Source organism: Limanda limanda, chromosome 4 (assembly GCF_963576545.1).
Source record: "Limanda limanda chromosome 4, fLimLim1.1, whole genome shotgun sequence".
Taxonomy (NCBI): Eukaryota; Metazoa; Chordata; class Actinopteri; order Pleuronectiformes; family Pleuronectidae; genus Limanda; species Limanda limanda.
Genome location: NC_083639.1, coordinates 8,083,191 through 8,103,293, shown reverse-complemented (window position 1 = coordinate 8,103,293; position 20,103 = coordinate 8,083,191). Strand labels below are relative to the sequence as shown.

The 20,103-nt window shown below is 40.8% G+C and overlaps 1 protein-coding gene across 1 annotated transcript in view; it reads left to right on the top strand.

The window, feature by feature from the left end:
• ppp1r16b (protein phosphatase 1, regulatory subunit 16B) overlaps positions 1–19,889 on the top strand; it is a 75,458-nt gene extending 55,569 nt beyond the window's left edge. The window contains exons 4-11 of the mRNA XM_061070055.1: positions 2,607–2,752; positions 4,640–4,743; positions 9,067–9,191; positions 14,447–14,572; positions 14,657–14,732; positions 15,067–15,196; positions 15,417–15,564; positions 16,189–19,889. Of these exons, the coding sequence (XP_060926038.1) occupies positions 2,607–2,752; positions 4,640–4,743; positions 9,067–9,191; positions 14,447–14,572; positions 14,657–14,732; positions 15,067–15,196; positions 15,417–15,564; positions 16,189–16,662 (1,329 nt within the window). The 3' untranslated portion in view covers positions 16,663–19,889. The remainder of the gene's footprint in view (positions 1–2,606; positions 2,753–4,639; positions 4,744–9,066; positions 9,192–14,446; positions 14,573–14,656; positions 14,733–15,066; positions 15,197–15,416; positions 15,565–16,188) is intronic.
• Positions 19,890–20,103: the final 214 nt, after the last annotated feature.

Genomic DNA, 20,103 nt, shown 5'->3' with positions numbered 1-20,103 from the left:
GTCCTATAAATATATAACTTGGACATTTAAGATAAGTTTGCTGTTATTGTTTTCACTTCTCAAAATGACTTTCGTCTGTCCTCTATTTTTCTCCTTCTTATCATTTCTATCCTGTTGGTTTTTGTTCATGTTTGTTCCTCTGTGTGTGTGTGTGTGTGTGTGTGTGTGTGTGTGTGTGTGTGTGTGTGTGTGTGTGTGTGTGTGTGTGTGTGTGTGTGTGCATGTGTGTGTGTGTGTGAGAGCGTTTGCTCTTGCAACTTCACTCAGATACAGGAAACCTCTAGAGATTACACCTCAGCTCCTCGAGGTTTATGTGATTTACATAATAAACCTTTTACTTTTGGACTTCCTTGGTGGAAGCTGTATCCGAGACGTCTTGATATTAAATCAATGATTTGTTTTTCACGACCAAGACCTCGTAGATATTTATTTTGAAAATCCTCACATTTGAGAATTTAGATCAAACATAATCTGGAGTTTAGTCGAAAAATGAGACTTTTAAAGAGGCTATTATGATCAACAATAGTTCCAGTTTTGAGTTTAGTTTATGTAATAAACAGTTTAAATGTTAGAGTGCTTAAAAGAACAGATTTCTGGTTTGCATCAGCTTGTGAGCAACCTGAAGTGAGAGTGATGAGCTATAGTCCAACAGTGCTGCTAAGAAGAAGAACTTTAGAAGAACTGTTTTTTTCCCACAAACATTTTCCATCAGAACAATTCAATGATTTTTAGTCTCTAAGGTATTCTGCAAAAGGCTTTAATGATTGGGTGGAAAGCAATGGAAATTGGAAGCGAGTACAGACTTGTATGTTCACCAAGTTATCAACTAGTTAGTTACCTGTCTAGGGTCCTTGCCTTCGTCAAAATGCATGCTGGGATACACTGTTGCTTCCCAGAAGCATTTACATGATAAATGGTATAAAACAGTACACAAATTGAATTGATATTGGCTGCTTTCATCACTATTTATCTTTTTTGGTTTTGATTTTCTACTTTTTGATTTTACATATCATCTTGACAGACATCCGAGAGGGAGAGTAAAGAGAAATAACAACCAAGTGACTCCTCAGATTTAAATATTTTCTTTGGGAAAACATCTGTTTCTAAAAACAAATTTCTATATGACTCTTTGGCTCCATACCATGAACCGCTGGGATGAGAGGTTTGACAACATGAGACCGATTTAAATCAACAGCTTTTACCGGCACAAATACTAACGTGTTGTCTTGCTGAGCCGCCCCTCTCGCACTTTCAGTTTTCTGATTATGTCTGACCCTCCTACTGTGACTGAATAATCTCATTCTTTATTCCCACATCCGCATCTTTCAGTCTCTCTTCCTCCCTCTATGTTGTTTCTCTCTCTCGTCTATTCTGTCGTTTGTCTTTGTTTAGGCGTGTGGTGCTGCCACACTCGCACCAATTAGCTCTGATGGAGAAAACTGCTGCTGCCGCTGACAGCAGTTTGATTGGACGATGGTTTTTATGGAAAATTCCCCTTCCTACCCACCCTGTAATCACACCCAGTTTAGCGAGGAAAATACTTTCTGTCCCTCTGTGTCTTTGTTTGTCTGTCTCTGTGGATGGGTGTGATTTTGTTTTGGATCCAGGGAACAACCCACACAATGCCTGAGATGTCACACTGACTGTGTCCAAATTGGCCTAATGTGTTCTCAGTTTTGTTGCCTGCAATATGCTGTGAAAGAACTTTCGGGCGATACGCTTTACGGACTTCTTGTTCGTCGGTGCTGTTGGTGACAAATGAGTCTCTTTTCATTCTTTACTTGCAATGATTAAGGTGCTGAGGTGTGTGGCATCAGTGCAGAGCAGCGGATTACTCACTGTGTGAATTTGATATGCTACATCAGACTAAAAGCTCTTTTTCACACAGCATTTCATTTTCCTTCAAACAAGAGGAAAGTGCGGATCTGTTTGCACCAGAGATCAAGTTAAAAACAGCAGATAAACACTGGTACACAGGTCCTGCAGTGTTATATCTGGCTTTTCTTTTTTCTTCTTATCCTGGCCCCTTTGTGTCCATTTGTCTTTTTCTCTATATAATTCATCCATTTCCTCACTTTTTTTGTTTTATGTCTGTGTCTAAGGTTCTGAAAATGACGTTTTTAAACATTCAGCCTGTGTCTTGTAACGATAAATTACATATTTTGAGTGAAAGAAGCAGTCAGCGCCACGGCTGCGTACTTCAGCATTAAAAAAATCACGGTCACACATTAGCAAATGAAGGTGAATGTTGCTGGTCAAAGTTCATCAAAGTTTTACTCCACATGAATCCATGCAAATGTTTTATTGGAAGAAGAATCGGAAGTGAGTTGAGATGAGTTGAAGGTTCCCCACTGATACATTCCTGTGATCATACCCTAACACTGCAGTAAGCAAATGTCTGTCTGGAAATGTCACAAACATGAAAAAACAATCCTGTCTACTTGTGGGCTCCTCAACTGCAGGCGGCGGGAGCAAAGAAGAGTTTTAGGTTGTGTGATAAGCTGCTTGAGTGGGAACTATCACATTATCAAAAAATAAACAAATTTCTCCTCTCCCCTCCTCCCTCATCCATCCTCCCTCCTCCCATGTCCTCTGTCTCTTCACAGTGTTGTATAGACAACTATGAGGAGATGGTGAAGATCCTGTTGGACCGAGGAGCGGGCGTCAACGCTCAGGACAACGAGCTGTGGACACCTCTGCACGCAGCGGCCACCTGTGGCCACGCAGGACTGGTCAGGATTCTCATTTCACAGTGAGTCATGCAGATGCACTACTTCACCACACTGCCTGAGATACAGAACCACTCCACCCTCCATCATGAGAGCTTCTTTCATTTTTATGAAATGTAATATCTGGCTAATTAGGCCCCAGGGAGAAAGAGCAGCGGTGCTACGTCTTTCAGCAAAGACCACGTTTTTAATGAATAACTAAATTAATAACACAATGACATGCACCAGGATCTATCTGATTCAGTTAAGCAGGTCATTGATTGATTCTTCCACCGATCAATCATCTGGGAGATGATTGGGAGTAAAGATCAGCGAGACTTGTGTCAATCAATCCAAGGTTAAGAGTGAGAAAACGCTGTACAAGCATTCTCACACACACAGAGCTAAAACTAGAGTAGCATTCAGTAGAGCACTTATCTCTGCCAATGCCTACAGTCCCCTTCAATTCAATCAAGCTGCCCTAAATTCCACACACTCATAGATATCACATCCAATTTCATCAAGATCCATGAAATATTTTCTGAGAAATCGATTGAAAATGTCGTAAAACTTCCCTTCCAAGAAATCACCAAAATGTGATGCTCACAAACCATCAGACCAACCAAAAATGTACAGGTGTGAAAACATAACTTCCTTGGTGGAGGTAATAATCTTTCATTATTGAGCTGCGGGAGCTAGAAGGTTATTCTGACACGAAAACAACAGGTGATGCAGTAAAGAAATGCACACATTAATAGCAGTAGTCATTTAAAGAGACTCCATTTTGTTCCCACCTGTGTGAAATGTTATTTCAAGGCTGGAAGATGTAGTTATAATTATATGAAGGCATATTCATCCAGTTTTTAAATACCGTTCGTACGACAGCATTTTGATGTGCTTCAGTCACTCATGTGGTCAAATTGTAATTACAGTTTGCTCAGGATCCTTAATTTAGACTGAGTTCAGTACAACAATAACATGAGATGATTATGTCATGATGCGATTCCAGGAAAAGTTAATGAACAATAATATTGAATTACCGGTATCTCTCAGCCAAAGGGGAGGTAATGATTTACAAATGGTTGTTATTAGTTGTCCCTGCTATGCAAATGTATTCGAGATTTAATAACACTGACTGAGGTTTTCCAGAGCCAGGGTCCTCTATATATACGACCCGGCTGCACATATGCAATCAGTACAGATGTGATCTCACACAATGTTAACGGTTTATCTGTTGTGATGGTGACACACTCAAAGAGGCACGAACAGATCATACAAATTAATATGCTGTATGTGAACACACCTCTTATTGTGTCTGCTGCATGTGTAAATGCAGAGCTGAATCAGAGGATATGTGCAGGAACATGAAACAATATACACACACACACACACACACCCACACACACACACACCCACACACACATACAGACACACTGCTGCCATCTGTTGACACTCAGAAGTTGTCAAACCACTCATCATATCACTTGGACTCATTATCCACAGTGAAGTGATGAAAGATTCCAAAAACAGCTGAATGATGCAGATCAACTTGTTCTGGACTCTGGGAATTTAATAAGCATCATCAGTAAGTGCACGCTCAGATTTATTTTGTCGTTTCCAGGACTCTTGAGTTATAGATCAGCGGTTTTCAGCAGTTTTTGGCTGTCAGGACCGATGAGAATACAAAACACTGTTTTACTATGATGGATGAACACACTGCTGATATAAACAGGCTTTGGGAAAATAGCTGAAAAACCTCACAAAATTAGATTAAGCTTGTCAGTTACTTGTCCTCCTTTTCGAGCGTCTCTGGATCTCAGATGATTGTGTGTTCAGTTTCCCATATGAAACAACTTTCCCTCCTATATTCATGGATACTGTACATTTATTAAATTATTGTTATTAATCATTTGCCTGGTTGTTTTCCGCAGCGGTGCAGACCTGCTGGCGGTCAACTCTGATGGGAACATGCCGTACGATCTGTGTGAAGATGACCCAACCCTGGACATCATCGAGACGTCCATGGCCAACAGAGGTAGAGTTAGGTTGTTTGAATAGAAGCAGAACTACACACACAGTTGACAGAATCTTTTGGGAACTGATTAGTCTGCAGATCAGACAGAATAAATGGAAAAAGCTACAATCAGAGGTGGCAGGTGTCATCATTCTGCAGCCATATTGGCCATGCCAGGACTTCTATCTAAATGAATGGGGAGTGAGCCATAACTTCACTTTCAATAGTCACTGTGTAAAAAAAAGTGATTATACACAATCACCAGTAAAATAGGATGAAAACATTTTAAATCATTTGGTGACTTTGCACCCAAAACGTTTTAAAACATTCTTTTCTCTACTTAAGCAGCCCAGTCCATCGTCAGCAAACACAGCACTGAGGAAAATGCTAACCATGCTACTTCATGTTACAGTAAACCAAGAAAAACCATACGTACACTTACCTCAGATATTTTAAGGCCGGGTCAGAATCGAACCTGCAACCACTGCAAGTCGACTCAAGCCTCCGTGTTATGTCTGACCTGTTAAAACCATTTTTCGTATCTCAACTGTGCACAAAGGCAGCAACATGATTGGCCTGTTATGTTCCTGTCGAGCTGTTATAAAGCAGACAATTGTCTCATTGGAGGAAAAGATATGTGTTGTACAAATGCCATATTTGTGGTTATAGACTTAAGCTGTTAGGATTATTTAAGTGTTTTTTTTCCTGGTGTGATCAGATAAACACAGTTTAATCCAGTTCCTTTTATTTTGGTGTTATCGGTTTTATTGTGTAAGAAGATCAATTTTGTCTGAGCTGCTTCACATTTGAAGAAATCAAAGCTGGCTGGATCTGCTGTGCCCTGTTAGAATTAGACATGATGGGATGATTGATGTTTAGTAGAAGGATCTAGCTGAAGGTGAATATCACACAATTATCCTTGACTCACAAACACTTTTCTCATTTGTCATATACAATGTAGAGTTTCTTCTTTGTAGCTTCTCCAGGAGCAGACTTCTGAGGGAGATGTCAGCAGGGTGGTGACCTCAGTGTCTCGCACAGTTACAGGATTGACACCTGAGATATTCAAAGTGCTCTCTCTCTCCTGACGGGATGCAAATTACTCAGCTGTATATTCCTGCTGTGTCACTGTAAACAGCCGCAGTCGGCACAGTTTGTCTGAGTGACACGACTGACAGACAGTTCGAGGAGATCGGGGCTGACATGCACATAAACACAAGTCTGTTCAGTGAGAGAGGAGCGGATATCACTGGTTCTGATGTTTGTGATAGAATCAAACAATGAGATAAAGAGCCATGGTGACAGACGGATTTATTTACATTCAGACCTTTTAACATGGAGTTTTTTTGTTTTCCAATCAATCAGCAGACCTACAGGCGTGTGTGCATGTGTGTTGGTGCATGTGTGTGTGTGTGTGAACACTCAGTTGGCAACAAGGCATTCAAATCTGTAGTAGCAGAGGTTTTGTGTTTAGAGAAGCATTACAGAACCAATGCCAAGGTTGGCTGCTAAATTATGGAGAGTTTAAAAGGAACAGTTCAGCAATTTGGAACATGACACTTATTCGCGTTCTGGCTCAGAGTCGGATGAAAAGATTTTGATAGCACAGTACATGAAAAGCTACTGTAAAAAAATTGACTATTCTTTATTATACAGCGGGTTAACACAGACTCCAGTAAAACAACCATATTGAATAGAAACATTTATCTGTAGGTTGATTCAAATATGGCGACATGAGCCGTTCACAGATCAGACATCGGTATCGCTGTTTATGAAAACACTTGATTTTCACACAATGCAGAAAAAAGGTGCATTAATGTTGACATAAAGATTTATGTTTATTTTCTTAAATCAAGCTCTAAATATTCCATTGTATTTGTGTTTTCTTTTTATTTATACTAATTTTGCAGTAAGTTTGTGGTTAAACTGTAAAAATTCAAGCCGCAGTTACAACATCTAGGAAATAATTTGTTTTAATATATAACTAATGACCATAATGACCAGTATCACTAATATTTTACTTGTATTGGTTTTGCAATTGGACATTAACAACTACAACTACTTGCAACTACTGAAACTTTCCTTCGTCAATCTAACAATAAATCCCACAGAGGGAGCTGCCTCATGACAGACAGCAGGGAAACGTGTGAGTGAAGCAAGGTGGTGCTGGTGATGAATGCTCAGTTGTGGACACCTAAAGATCAGGAAATCCCTGTTGTGAAACGCAGGGTGTTGTAAAGAAGTACAGGGTTCATGAATACAATTTTCATTGTAAATGGGACACATGAAAAACAACCATCCTGGAGGAGAGACAATATTGGAAACCTGCACACAGAGAGTGAGAGAGAGAGACGTAGGGAGCAGACGCTGGAAAATGAGGTTCTGGGTTTACAATAGGATCTGTGGAGCCGCAGAATGCAGATAGCGCTACAGTAGGTGAGAAGAATGATTATTAAGCTGATCAAAGAGAGAGCGGCGCCGCTAATTGCTCCCGTAATGTTCCCAGCCCTGTACTGCTGGATAAGAGTTCTCTCCACAGACACACACCAGGGATGAGCACATGGTCTTTCTCTCTTTCCTTCACACGCACACACACGCACACGCACACACACACACATTACTTGATATGCGGCATCGACTGATCTGCCTCTTCCTTGATCCTTCCCTGTAGAGCCCCATTCATCCTTGATTAGCTGCAGTGATGAGGGGAAAATATCCACCTGGAATAGAACTGGTGAAAGAAAGTTGAGAAAGTAAAAGAGTCAGAACAAGTGGCTGCATATTATCTGTCTTATATTCAGGGCGGCACGGTGGAGGAGTGGTTTGCACTGTTGGCTCACAGCGAAAAAGGTTTGAATCCCATTTTGGACAGGGCCTTTCTATGAGTTTGTATCGTCTCCCTGTGTTTGCAGAAGTTTTCTCCGGCTGCTCCGGCCTCCTCCCACAGACTGACCGGAGTGAGGTGGTTGTTTGTCACTGTGTAACTTGGGGCTGTAATGGTCCAGGGTTTAGTGGTTGGATGGATATTGTATTCAAACAATAATGGTGGGGAGGGTAAATGTGATAAGACAAATTAAAATTGATTCAGATTCAGAGCTGAAATTACTTACTAGAAATTATACGACAACAATTTTAATAATCACATTTTAAGGTTATTTGCAAAACTCTTTTTCTGGTCACTCAGTTTAATATCTGTATTGAAATGAGGTTCATTATCTAGTTTTGAATAACAAATCAACTCATTAACACACGTCACCGTGGGCAACATGATCTCATTTATCCGTCTACAGATCTTGTGTGACCGATTGGTTTAAAACTAATTTAAACATGCACAATGACTAGATTCTGTCCAGTCATAACATATCTGCTTATGTTAAATTGAATAGCTGTAAGTGTTTAGACAGTTAATGAGGCCGAACAAGCCGAGATGCAGGAAACTACAAGGGATGCTTTCCACTGTTCTACTCCGGCTGCTCTAATTTGAAGGGCCGTTAACCTTTTCCAGCGCAGAAATAAAGCAAAATGGTTTGTTTTCGATTTTTTAACAAAGGAATTTTATTGACAACCACAACATTAAAGCTAATTTAGCGTAGTTCTAAAACTCATAGATCTAATTCCTCCTTCTAACAGTTCTGACTGACAGACTCTTTTCATTGTTGTTAATTTGCCGTTTCTTTACATTTGCTGAACTGTTCTGTACGTTTCTGCTGAGCCATGGAAGGTGGAGCTTTTCACAGTAGTGTGTGAATCACAGCACTGAGTCCGACCTGGCAGCAGAGCGATTGATTACAGGAGACATTTTTATTGCAGTTGAGACAGAATCACCTGAGATTTAACAACATAAAAGTTTGCCGAAAGATGGAAGAGGCCCAAATGTTAGTAAAATACTGTTGCAACTAAGACAAAATAGCCCATCCAGGATCCATCCATTATGTATACTGCTGTTCCTCTGGATCTGTCCCAGCAGACATTGGAAGAGAGGCAAGGTACACCTCGGACAGGTTGCAAGTTTATCACAGACAACCTTCTTACCACGAACATTAATTTATTTCTACTTTATTCCAAATGCTTCAAAAACCTTTAACCCACGTTGTTTTTTTTCTAGATTGATGCCACACAAGAAAAAGCTGTGTCAGGTTCCAGTGTATCTTAAAATCCAGAAAATGAAACTGTCTTTGTACAACATTCACTAAGTTAGCATTATGTACATCATGTCTTGTGTTTTGTCCCTGCTCTGTCATGACTGAGGTCCTGCTCAACCCTCCACGTTCAGATCAGCTCAGATCAGGAACTGTCCCCTCCAGCAGTGACTAACACTCTTATTCCTGTGTGTTCGACTGACAGGCATCACCCAGGAGATGATCAACGAGACACGGGCGTCAACCGAGAGGAAGATGCTGGGAGACATCCAGGAGCTGGTGCGAGTGGGAGAGGAGGTCAACCAGCAGGACTCTCAGGGAGCCACACTGGTGAGACCCTCCTTGTCAAACCCACTCAGAGTTTCGGGCAGCTCTGTTGAGTGGTTAAAAAGGTCCCGGTTTTTGGACAACACTGCGGCTGCTTTGGCACTTGAGAAGAAATGAAAGTGGTTTTGACTCTGCAGTTTAAATCCAGACATCAAACAGTGTTCTCCCTCAGAGCTGCTTGTCAGACACTCAAATAGCTCAGAGAATTGGCCTTGACTCTGTCCGAGTTTCCTCCAAACCAGAAGATTGCGCCTCTGAAAGAAAGTGAGCTGTTACAGGAGGTGTGGTGGTTTCTGGGAAAGTGCAGCAGAGACACATCACTCCTCTCTGATCGTCACAGTTCTGCAGTGAGAGGAGAAAAAGAAATGCTCTGTACATTTTCAAAGGAGCATCTTTATTACAGATTCACCTTTTTAAATGTGATGTGCTCTGCAACACTGACTCATCAGGCTTTAAAGTTAATCAGGCGTTTAGAAACTCATTATAATCTTCTTGAAGGCAAATCAGCTGTTTGACTTCAAAATGCTCCGCAGGTATAAAACTGATCTGCTCATAAACTCTGAACACCAGCAGCCATCATTTGCATACACGTTCAGAGTAAACCTGTGGTAATAAATATTTACAATAAAACAGAGATGAGGAGTGTGCGAGAATCATAAAAGCTCAATTTCACCACGGAACTTGAATAAACTGATGCAAGAGCAGATTAGAAAATGACTTTGTGTTCATATCAGTGGAGTGAATGAGGTGATCGTTGCTGTTTGAAGTGAAACACAATCCTCTCAGGGGCGGAACAAACGAGCACAAATTCAAATTCTACTAATAAGAAATGATTCAATTGGAAGTGAAATATAAAAGGCTTCAAACGCGGTCATTTTAGGAATTAACAAATAAGTATAAAAATATAGTGAAGCTGGTCTATTTGCATTCCCAGCAGAAAAGCAGTGAGATGAATCTAGATTGAATAAACAGTAACTGTTGGTTTACAGGTGAATAAAACAACAGTTCTACATCATTTAGTTTAACTGTGTAAATAATTAATACTAATTAAAGCAGAGGATCCCAAATTTTACTTCTCAGCCAAGGATGCTCGACAAGATATAAAATATTCATATGTGTCCCTTGGAATCATTTCATTACACCGGATTATATGGAAGAACAACACAAGAGAAATATATCCGACATTTATTAAAAGTATTTACTATAAAAGTTATTATACAACACAGCAGTTTAAAAGAAAAAAGCATGTGATTATAGACGTGCAACCAGCAAACTTTGGAGAGGACGTGTTGACTTGTGGATAATAATCATGAGAAGATAATGAAGAATAAATACTTTAACTTTTAGTCATTAATATCCTGTTTGTTTGCCTGATTCTCACCTTTTATGCCACAACTAAGACAAATAAATCTCAAAAGTTTGATCAATTTCGAGGTCCGACCTGATAAATATCAAGGAAACGTAAGACTTGAAATATGCATCACTTCATCCTTTGGGCCTTTCCAGCCAACTCGCCATCCAGTGCGTGATTAACTGTGAAGTAAGGTCATTAAACATGAGCAAATCTAACACGTTCATTTCATTTTTAAAGGCTGCGTCAAATGCCTGAGAGAGGAGAAGGTATAAAGTGACTCACTGGCACTTTCCTCTGTGTGGAAACAATTCAAGGTATCTATTAGTGGGGAGGTGCATCTAACACAGTGATCACTAAATGGGTTTTGTTCAGACGTACAGGAGTGGAGCGTGTGATACCAGACGACTTAATGAAGTCTATAATGTGTATCAGGGATTTACCGTCGCTAACGGCAACACAGTGACAGATCGCTGGGTGAAAATAGCCAGGGGACATTACATAGTAGTAGCCCAAAATAACCCTGTTAATCTTTAAAGTCTTACCACAGATTGTCTGATCGAGCTGCTTGTCCCCCTGCGTTCTGCGTCCTGTTAATCTTCATTCGAGCATGATGAAGCAAACTGGAGCATGCTTTATTAAAATCGCCGGCACAGACCCAGAGGAAGAGACCAGCGACTGGTAGGAAGTTACGCAAGGTTGATCTTTTGTTTTCCAGCGGCAGACATGTTGTGTCCTTATTTTAACGTGCAGGAACAATCGGTTTTATCTGGGCGGGTCGTTCAAAACCTGAAGGGAGAGGCAGAATATTCACTGAGGAGGAAAGTTTAGTTTGTCGAGCTGATAAACTATTGATGAGACGGCAAATACAAAACTAGAACGGCACTCAGTAGAGCACACACTCTGCCAAGCCGCAACAAAGCTGCACCAAATGTCACACACTCATAGATATCAGTTCATGTTCTTTTAATCAAGATCCATGAATTACTCCTCAGGAGCACGGTAAAAATGTCAAAAAGGGCAATATTAAAGAAATAAATCCCGGATCCACCCCCTGATCAAGACCCACTTCCAGATTTAATGGGTTCTTCCCTGACCCTTAACAAATCCTCCCATGGAAATTTGTCCAGTGGTTTATACGTAATCCTGCAAAAAAACACACAAGCGGACACGAGTGAAAACGTCACTCGTGAGGAAGACAAACACACGTTATTGAAAAATCGGACAAAAAAAACACTGCACGCACCAAACCCTCCCTCTAAAGTTAAATGAAAAACAAATTATTTCATGTAGAGAAAGCAATCTTGGAAAGATGCTTCTTGGTTGGCAGAATTGATTTGACAATGTGGTTCAAGAAAATCAAAAAGCTTCACATGATGCATTTAAAATTAAACTGGAAATGCAACATAAAACCACAATTCTTGTTTTTTCATATAGATTTTTTTTATATATTATTTATAGATGTGGTTTGTGCAGTTCTTTCTAAAAATGTATTTTTACATTACATGTCATTTGGCAGACGCTTTTATCCAAAGCGACTAACAGTTAGTGTATTCAACATCTATGAGGGGCCATTTAGAGGTTCAGTATCTTGAACTTCTGCATGCAGTTTATACTGTTGACAACCTTGGAAGAACTTTGTATTGAACAAGATTCAGGCAGAACCTCAGCAGGTGTACAGAGCTTTAACACGCACACGCACTCACAAACACACACGCACCTCTGAATGATTCCGGTTCACCTGCATGTCTTAACATCGTGGGCAAAAAGTAGAGAAGAATGAGACAGAGCCCATCCCAGCATGTTGAGGGCAGGAGCCAGGTTGCATGCTGGGTTCTCAGTGATATTGTGTGAGGAAACTGAAATGCTCTGAGGAAACAACTGTCAACACAGAGAAAAGCTGCAGACATTATGGGGCTTGTGATTTTTGCTATTTGAGATTATGGGAGAGCGGTTCAGACAGAAATATCTCAACAATGACTTTGGTGATCGTTGACATCTCCTCTGATGACACTCTGATGTTGACGTTGTTGGTTTCCAGGAAATGTCTCAATATTCATGTTCCCATTAGAAAGAACACAAGTCAGTCTATGTCCCTCTCCTGAAGCAGTCTTCCTCAGCACCAGACAACAAAGGGTAGAACCTCACACAGCTGATTAAACTCAACATCAAGATTTTTTATTATTGTAGCAGCTCAGATAAATGTATAGTAAATCTAATCCCCTTGAACATGACAGGTGCTCAGAGATCAGGAAGCCTGTAAAGTAACTGATGTGCTGTGGATTCAGCTTTTCACATTCTGCTTCTTTAATCTGCTGCAAGCTTCGCTGTAAATATGTGTAATGTGGATTTTAAACATTGGAAACATTTGTAAAATATACAGCTTTAACTGAAAATACTTACATCTGAATTGGTAAAATCTTGCGTCTTTAGCGTTTTTTTTGCCATGAACGAATTTGTTCTCTGTTATTATCCCTCCGCCTCTTTCTCTCTACTTGCTTCTGTAGAAGCTTTTATTTAGGCGAGTTGTTCAAAATGATGCAGTTTCATATCGAGCGCATGTGTCTGAACCCCTGCAGAGCACAAGACTGGGATTTTACTCAATCGGATACAGTACATCCTAATATCTGCAAGATCAATAAAGTTGGGAGTCATTTTCTGAGCTCTTCTCTCTCTCTCTCTCTCTCTCTCTCTCTCTCTCTCTCTCTCTCTCTCTCTCTCTCTCCTCTCCCTCTCCCTCTCCCTCCCCCCCTCTCTCTCTCTCTCTCTGTCTGTCTGTCTGTCTGTCTGTCTGTCTGTCTGTCTGTCTGTCTGTCTGTCTCTCTCTCTCTCTCTCTCTCTCTCTCTCTCTCTCTCTCTCTCGTCAGTAACAGTTTCATGTGTAACACAAATGATAATAATACAGAATAATGCATCATGTTCACATTCAGAGACTCAGTCCTCTTCAGGGACAGAAATCGTTCAACTCTTATTTCGACCACTCGTTTCCATAACATGATGTTATCTGTCCTCACCAGCCTGAGGATGAGTGAGGTCTCAGGTTACTGACAAAGTTACTGTCTCTGTGTGAGAAATCATCTGGATTCATCAGTGGCTCAGATGAGATGATCACCTGCTCTGTGTGGAGGTGTCACAGATTCACAGGATAACAAAAAGCACAAAGAACCCAGAAGACAATACAGTCAAAGACAAATATGTTTTAAAACAGATAAAACGTCAATATTTGTCTTATGATTAAAACATTAAACCAAGTTTTTGTTAGTTCATCAGGACGATGTCCATCTTTTTAAAGAGACTAAAACTATGTGGATATTCTTTCATGCATCTTCACAATTATGTAAATCAGGTTGTGAAGTGGAGCCTTTTTAATATTTTGGGGTGTCATTTTTATTTTTCTCCTGATTTCCTTGTCAAATATTAGGACATTTCCAAATTGAGAGTAGGTTTTACTTGGGTAAAGAAACTACACGAATATTAATCAGGCAGTGAAGTGGCATCTTTCGATATTTTAGGTTTCATTCAATTAATTATTTCCTCTATTTCCATGGCAATAAGTTTGACTTTGCCTAATTGAGGGCAGGCTGTCAGCTCGGAACTTCTCACCAATAAAACAACAGGAAGACGCCACACAGTGTTTGTTCACAGTGGCAATGACTTAAGATATGACATCTACACACTAAATTACCAATATAGGCTCTGCTTCTTTCAGACAGACATTTGTTAACTGGACTGCTGAGGTGGAAATACTCAGCCCTGGTGTCCACTGCTCATTTCCCCCAAAATATGGATTTTATCATATAAACGGCACAAGGGGGACATGTTAACATAACGTTTGAAACCTCACATTGTATTTTATGCACAAAGCAAATTGACTGATGTGATCGTTGCTCCTCCTCTGCTCTCGCAGCTCCACATCACAGCAGCTAATGGCTACGTCCAGGCTGCAGAGCTGCTGCTGGAGGGGGGCGCTCGCATGGACCTGAGGGACTCGGACGGATGGCAGCCTCTCCATGCTGCAGCGTGCTGGGGTCAGGTAAGGTAAACACAACAGGAAACAGGAAACTGATCAGCACAAGCACTCCATTGATGTAATTGTCTGCTGTTGCTGTGCATCCAGATGCATGTGGCAGAGCTGTTGGTGTCTCACGGAGCCAGCCTCAATGCCAAGACCTTCCTAGAGGAGACCCCCATCGGTATATTTACACCTCATCACTCCCTGTCAACACGCCCGGTGGGGGGTTATGAAAACAAATGTCTCATCTTAGCGGGGTATTGCTTAAAAGTTGTTGAATCAATATCAGGGGGTATTTACCACCAGATGCTGATTTAGATCTTGTTAAAGGGAAAACGAGAAAAAAAACACATATTTATCGATTTTTTCAATGTCAGTTTTTACATTCTTTGCAGAATAAATCTATTATATTTTGAAAGTATATAATATAAGTAGCATCATTGAGTACAGCAGTTATCCTGTCAAACACAAAGGCGCTGATAACTCTAACGCTGTTCTGTCCGTGTCTCTTAAAGACCTGTGTGAGGACGAGGAGTTCCGAGCCATCCTGCTGGATCTCAAACACAAACACGACATCATCATGAAGTCGCAGCTCAAACACAAGACCTCACTGTGCAGGCGCACGTCCAGCGCAGGCAGCCGTGGGTAAGTGCTGACATCTGCTGGTAAGGTTTGGAAAGAGACATGATGGATAAACGGATCAAGCCTCCTCTTAACCTTGTGATTAAAGAGCTGCATTAAAGGATTTAGTGAGACGCTAAAAAAAGTTTAATCACATTTGATTTGGGTTAAGAGAATATTATTCATTCTGTATTTGCTGGTGTGTTTCTTCTCCTCTCACTGTGACTTCTACCCGTGTCTTCAGGAAAGTGGTTCGGCGAGCCAGCCTGTCCGACAGACACAACTTATGTCGTAAGGAGTACGAGACTGAGGCCATCGTGTGGAGGGGAGGGAGGGAGGAGAACCACGAGAAGGAGAAGGAGTCGAGTCAGGAGAATATCCAAGTTGTTCATGTATGTTTTTAAATATTCTTTTTGATAGTTTTTTTAGAATTAGGTAACCAATTAAACGTTTGTTACACTTTTAAACACCTGGAGCCCACATACCTTCTAGATATTGGAAGACCCAAACAAAAGATCAATTTAAAATAGTGCAGGTTAAAAAAAAAGTCAAAATCTCTGTTCCTCAATTTCCTCGACATCCACTCATCCCAAAAAACCTGACTCAGCGCTGCTCTCCCTCAGTTTCTCAGCAACACATTCGTCAAGCTTGAAGTTGACAGGTTGAGCTGTTGTCAAGAAAACTTGAATGACAGACAGATTTCTACATTTATAGCTTTATGTCTCTAATCTGCAGATTGTAGGCGTGTAGAGTCAGAGACATTCTGAGGCAAGACTGCAGAAATATCCTCTAAAAAAGTAAATGTCATGTCACAGTGGGACTCCTGGGATTCACTGAATAACCATTTGAAGGAAGGAATGCAGCAAATTAATTGGCTTTCCATCTCTTTTTTTGTAGCCTGACAGGTTGGCAGCTTGGAAGAGATATGTGATCTCCTCTGGCTTCATGTATTTAATTCTCTAAAAGAGGAGAAGCTTTACAGTGGAATTAAAGTAATCCTTATTGATGCCCTGCAGGTCAAACCGGTCGTCGCTGTGGAGCTGCCAGACAAGCCCAAGCTGCCGACCATCCTCAAAGACAGCAGCAACAGACAGAACGGCCTCATCTCCACAACAACGTCTGTGCCGCCGCAGCCGCCGTCCAATGGCAACACGCCATCGTCTGACAACGGCGGGATCGTCACTTCCAAGTCCAACCAGGAGGACGCCTGGCCGAAGGAGCGCGCTCAGACTCTGTCGGAGCTGAAGAAACAGAGGTCAGCCGCCAAACTGTTGAATCACCCCTTGTTTAACGGTCACCTAGGTAACGGCTCCACAGACTCCTTCTCCGATGCCAAAAACAGTTCCGAGGACCCCCGCATGCCACTGGTCTCCTCCAATGGCAGCGCTGTTTACTACACGCCGGCCAGCGGCGACCCGCCCCTCCTCAAACTGAAACAGCCAATGGAGGAAGAGCAGCCGAAGGCGCGGACGTGCTGCTGTGTGTCGTAGCGTCGCCGCCAAGTGACGTGTTTGCACAAAGAGGATGAAAGTTAGGAATGCGCTGAAGGAAGGAGGGAAGAAAGTGAAAGTGTTCCTGTCTTTTAACGTCCTGTTCCTCTACTTCTTTGAAACTTCTTCCAGAGAACATGAGCCGCCTGAAGAAGGTCGGAGAGAGGGTTTCTCCCGGTCACGTGACTCCCGCTACAACTGGAGAAACCTTTCACTTGTAGCATAGAAGAGGAAAAGACTTTTCCTCCAGACGTCACTTGGATTAAAATTCCTTTTCATACAGGACATGCCAACCAACCATTGGATAGAAAGAGCGCAGGATGCTGTTTCTCAAAGTGAATCAAAGTGTGGACAGGTTTTTTTTAAGCTTTTCACCAGGGAAATGAATTTTAAAATCACAAGAGTAGAGACGATCTCTAGGTACTGCATGTTCTATCCTCACAGATGAAGACGGAGAAGAGCTTTTATTGTAGCCTACAAATGGATGATTATCTTGTATTTAAACAAATTTCCTTCATCAAACCACAATGTTCTGCTTTTACGCCTCATTCTTGTCACTTTCGCGATGTGCAGGAAACCCGGAGCTGTCCACGTGTCCCATTGGTCGTATTACGAGTGTGGACAGAGCTAAACGTAGCAAAAAGAGATGAGTCGCCTCCTCTGAAGTGTCCCCCATGTTGAAATGCCGCCAGCATTAAGTAAAGGGAAGGAATGCCATAAACAGTGTTAACTATTCAGGAAGTGTTCTTCTATGCCGAGAGAAAACCGGAAAGAGTCTCGTTCTGCACTCGTTTGAAACTGTTCATTATTTTCTGTCAACTACGCGTCACCTCACCGTCCTCTGAACTGACAGCTCATCCTCACGCGTACAGATTATTTAAGCAAACCTGGTTGAAAATGACTGAATTTTCTTTATTTATGATATTAATGTAAAGTGGAAAAAAAAAGACATAATGGTTTCTAAAAGTGAGTGTATTTATTATGTGGCTGGTGTGTGGAGAGTGTGAATGCGATGTACAGTGAGAGGAGCTGGAGAGCCGTCCAGCCAAGCACCTTCTGACGTGGAAACTCAAACAGATGAAGTGAAGACAACTGTCTGCTACATGTATGTTATTAAAAACACAATAACTCCATCCTGCCCGGGATAGATTCATAATTGTGTCACTACAAATAACAGTGTTATTTGTTTTTATGTTTTGTTGTTTTTTTTCTCCTGGTGGCCATTGTGTGGCTTTATCTTCTTCCAGTCACTGTATTTGTCTCATTAACAGAAACTGTAAATGCTATGTACTGAATTACTGTAAGTATAGTATGAGTTGTTCTGAGGATACACGTTGTTTCAACATGAGTCCACTCTTGGATTTGGTTTGTAGCGATGTCTTATGTCAGGTCTTCTTTAACATGGATTCACAAACACAAAATATACAATTTACAGCCCAAAAACCAGGACGAGAAAAGATTCACCTTTTGGGAAAACAACTTATTTGACTTTGGATTTCATGCCCATGTGCTTTTTACGCCAGAGATGTAGCAGCAGCTAGCAGCTGGTTAACTTTGCACTAAGACTGGAATCAGGAGAAAACATGTAGCCTGGCTTTGCTAAACCAAAACAAAATCCACCCACCAACACTTAAAAATCTCATTAATCAGCAAGTCGTATCTTGTTTACTTAATCTGTCCATGAAACAATGTGTTTATATGCCAGACTATTTCTTGGCAGCCAGCAGACTCCAAGAAGACAGGCCAAGAAACAGCTCTGAGGAATCTGAGTTTCTGCAGAGGCCACCAAGTTAAACTTAAGACTGTTAGGACCATAATTAATTAAATGTAGGGCTTATAACTTCCCTATAATTGAAGATGAGGTGAGGTTGCCAAATCTAGAAAAACTCAACGTGATGTTCAGTGATCATTTCTACGTTTGTCTTTTTGTAGTTTTATCACAGCGTTTTAATATCTGAATTGATGAGATAGAACTACAACATGTGGCGACATTACCAACTATGCAGGCAACCAGAAGAAAACATTTCAAACTGTGACAGAAGTCGCCATAAATGAACTTTAACACAATTAACACCTGCCTAAACATCCGGATAGACCTTGTACATAATGTTTCAACATATTTAAGACTATCTAGGCCTAAAGTATCTGATTATTGACTTTTTAAGACCCTGAAGCAAACATTATCGTGTTTTATCTGCTTGCATACACAATATGAATTGTGTATAATTTATTCCACAGAGCCAGGATGACTAATCCCAGTCTTTATACTAAGCTAACAGACTGCTGGTTCCATCTTCATATTAAACACTGAATTATGAGAAATGTTTCCGATCTCCTGATCAGCGAAAAAAAAAGCAAATAAGCAGTTTTTCCTAAATGTTGAACTCATTCTTTCATCATATAAAATGCTGTCTCATCTTCCTGTCAGTGCCAAAGAGTCTTCCATGGTATTTTGAAATCTTTAGGGAGGGAAGGCTGTTATCATAGTTTCAGATGAGCTACCCCTTCAAATGTGATTACTCAGAATTTCTACAACGACTTCATCCCCAAGACATGAGCAGTACAGTGTCAAATATTTGTATGGAATACAAATACGTCTGTAAATAAGTTTGTATTTGTGTCCCTCTTATCTGTTTACATGAACAGAACTTACCCACATGGATGAACAGTGTTAACAGACATTTGGTTGTCTAGAGGAAAACTATGAAACTGTCTAGATCCCTCCTCAGTATCCAGCAGCAAGTGTCTCCTCCTTGTCATTCAGTGTCTGGTAGGTGGAAGTTGTTGTGCAGATATTCTGTAAAGGTCAGTTTTTAATGTCACAGGAAGCGGTTTTGTTTTACAACTCAAATTGAGGAAGAACAGATTGTTAGAATTTAGTTATTCTCCCCTCGGCTGTGACATTGTTTTGTTGTGAGTCAGCTAAAGCTCACATCTGCTCCAGCTGCTGATCTCAGATCTGCTTCCTGGAGAGTGAAGTTCCATCCAACTGACGTGTACTTTTTGAACTACACCCTGATCAGTTTTAGCCAGAAATGGACTTTCACCTGTTAAAACATATCCTGTGTTCTCATGGTAAATAGATCAAAGCTTGTGTTTGACTGCGAGCATCACTGTCTGTAAAGGATAAGATTATAAAGAAGAGACAAACTACTGATTTTGTAATTACTGGAATATATTGATGGTTGCATTAACATATTTTGAATAAATTGTATATTTTGAGAATTTAACAAGGTGTCCTCTGAATTATAAAGCTTCTTTGTGCTGTGCAATCAAATGGATCTTACATTTACCACCAATGTGGTCACGAGGTTATGTTTTCAGCCCGTCTGTCTGTCTGTCAGCAGGATTACACAAAAACTACTGAGGGGAATTCCATGAAACTTGGTAAAAAATGGGACAAAGGCCAAGAAAGAACTTTTGAATATTGGTGCAGATCCA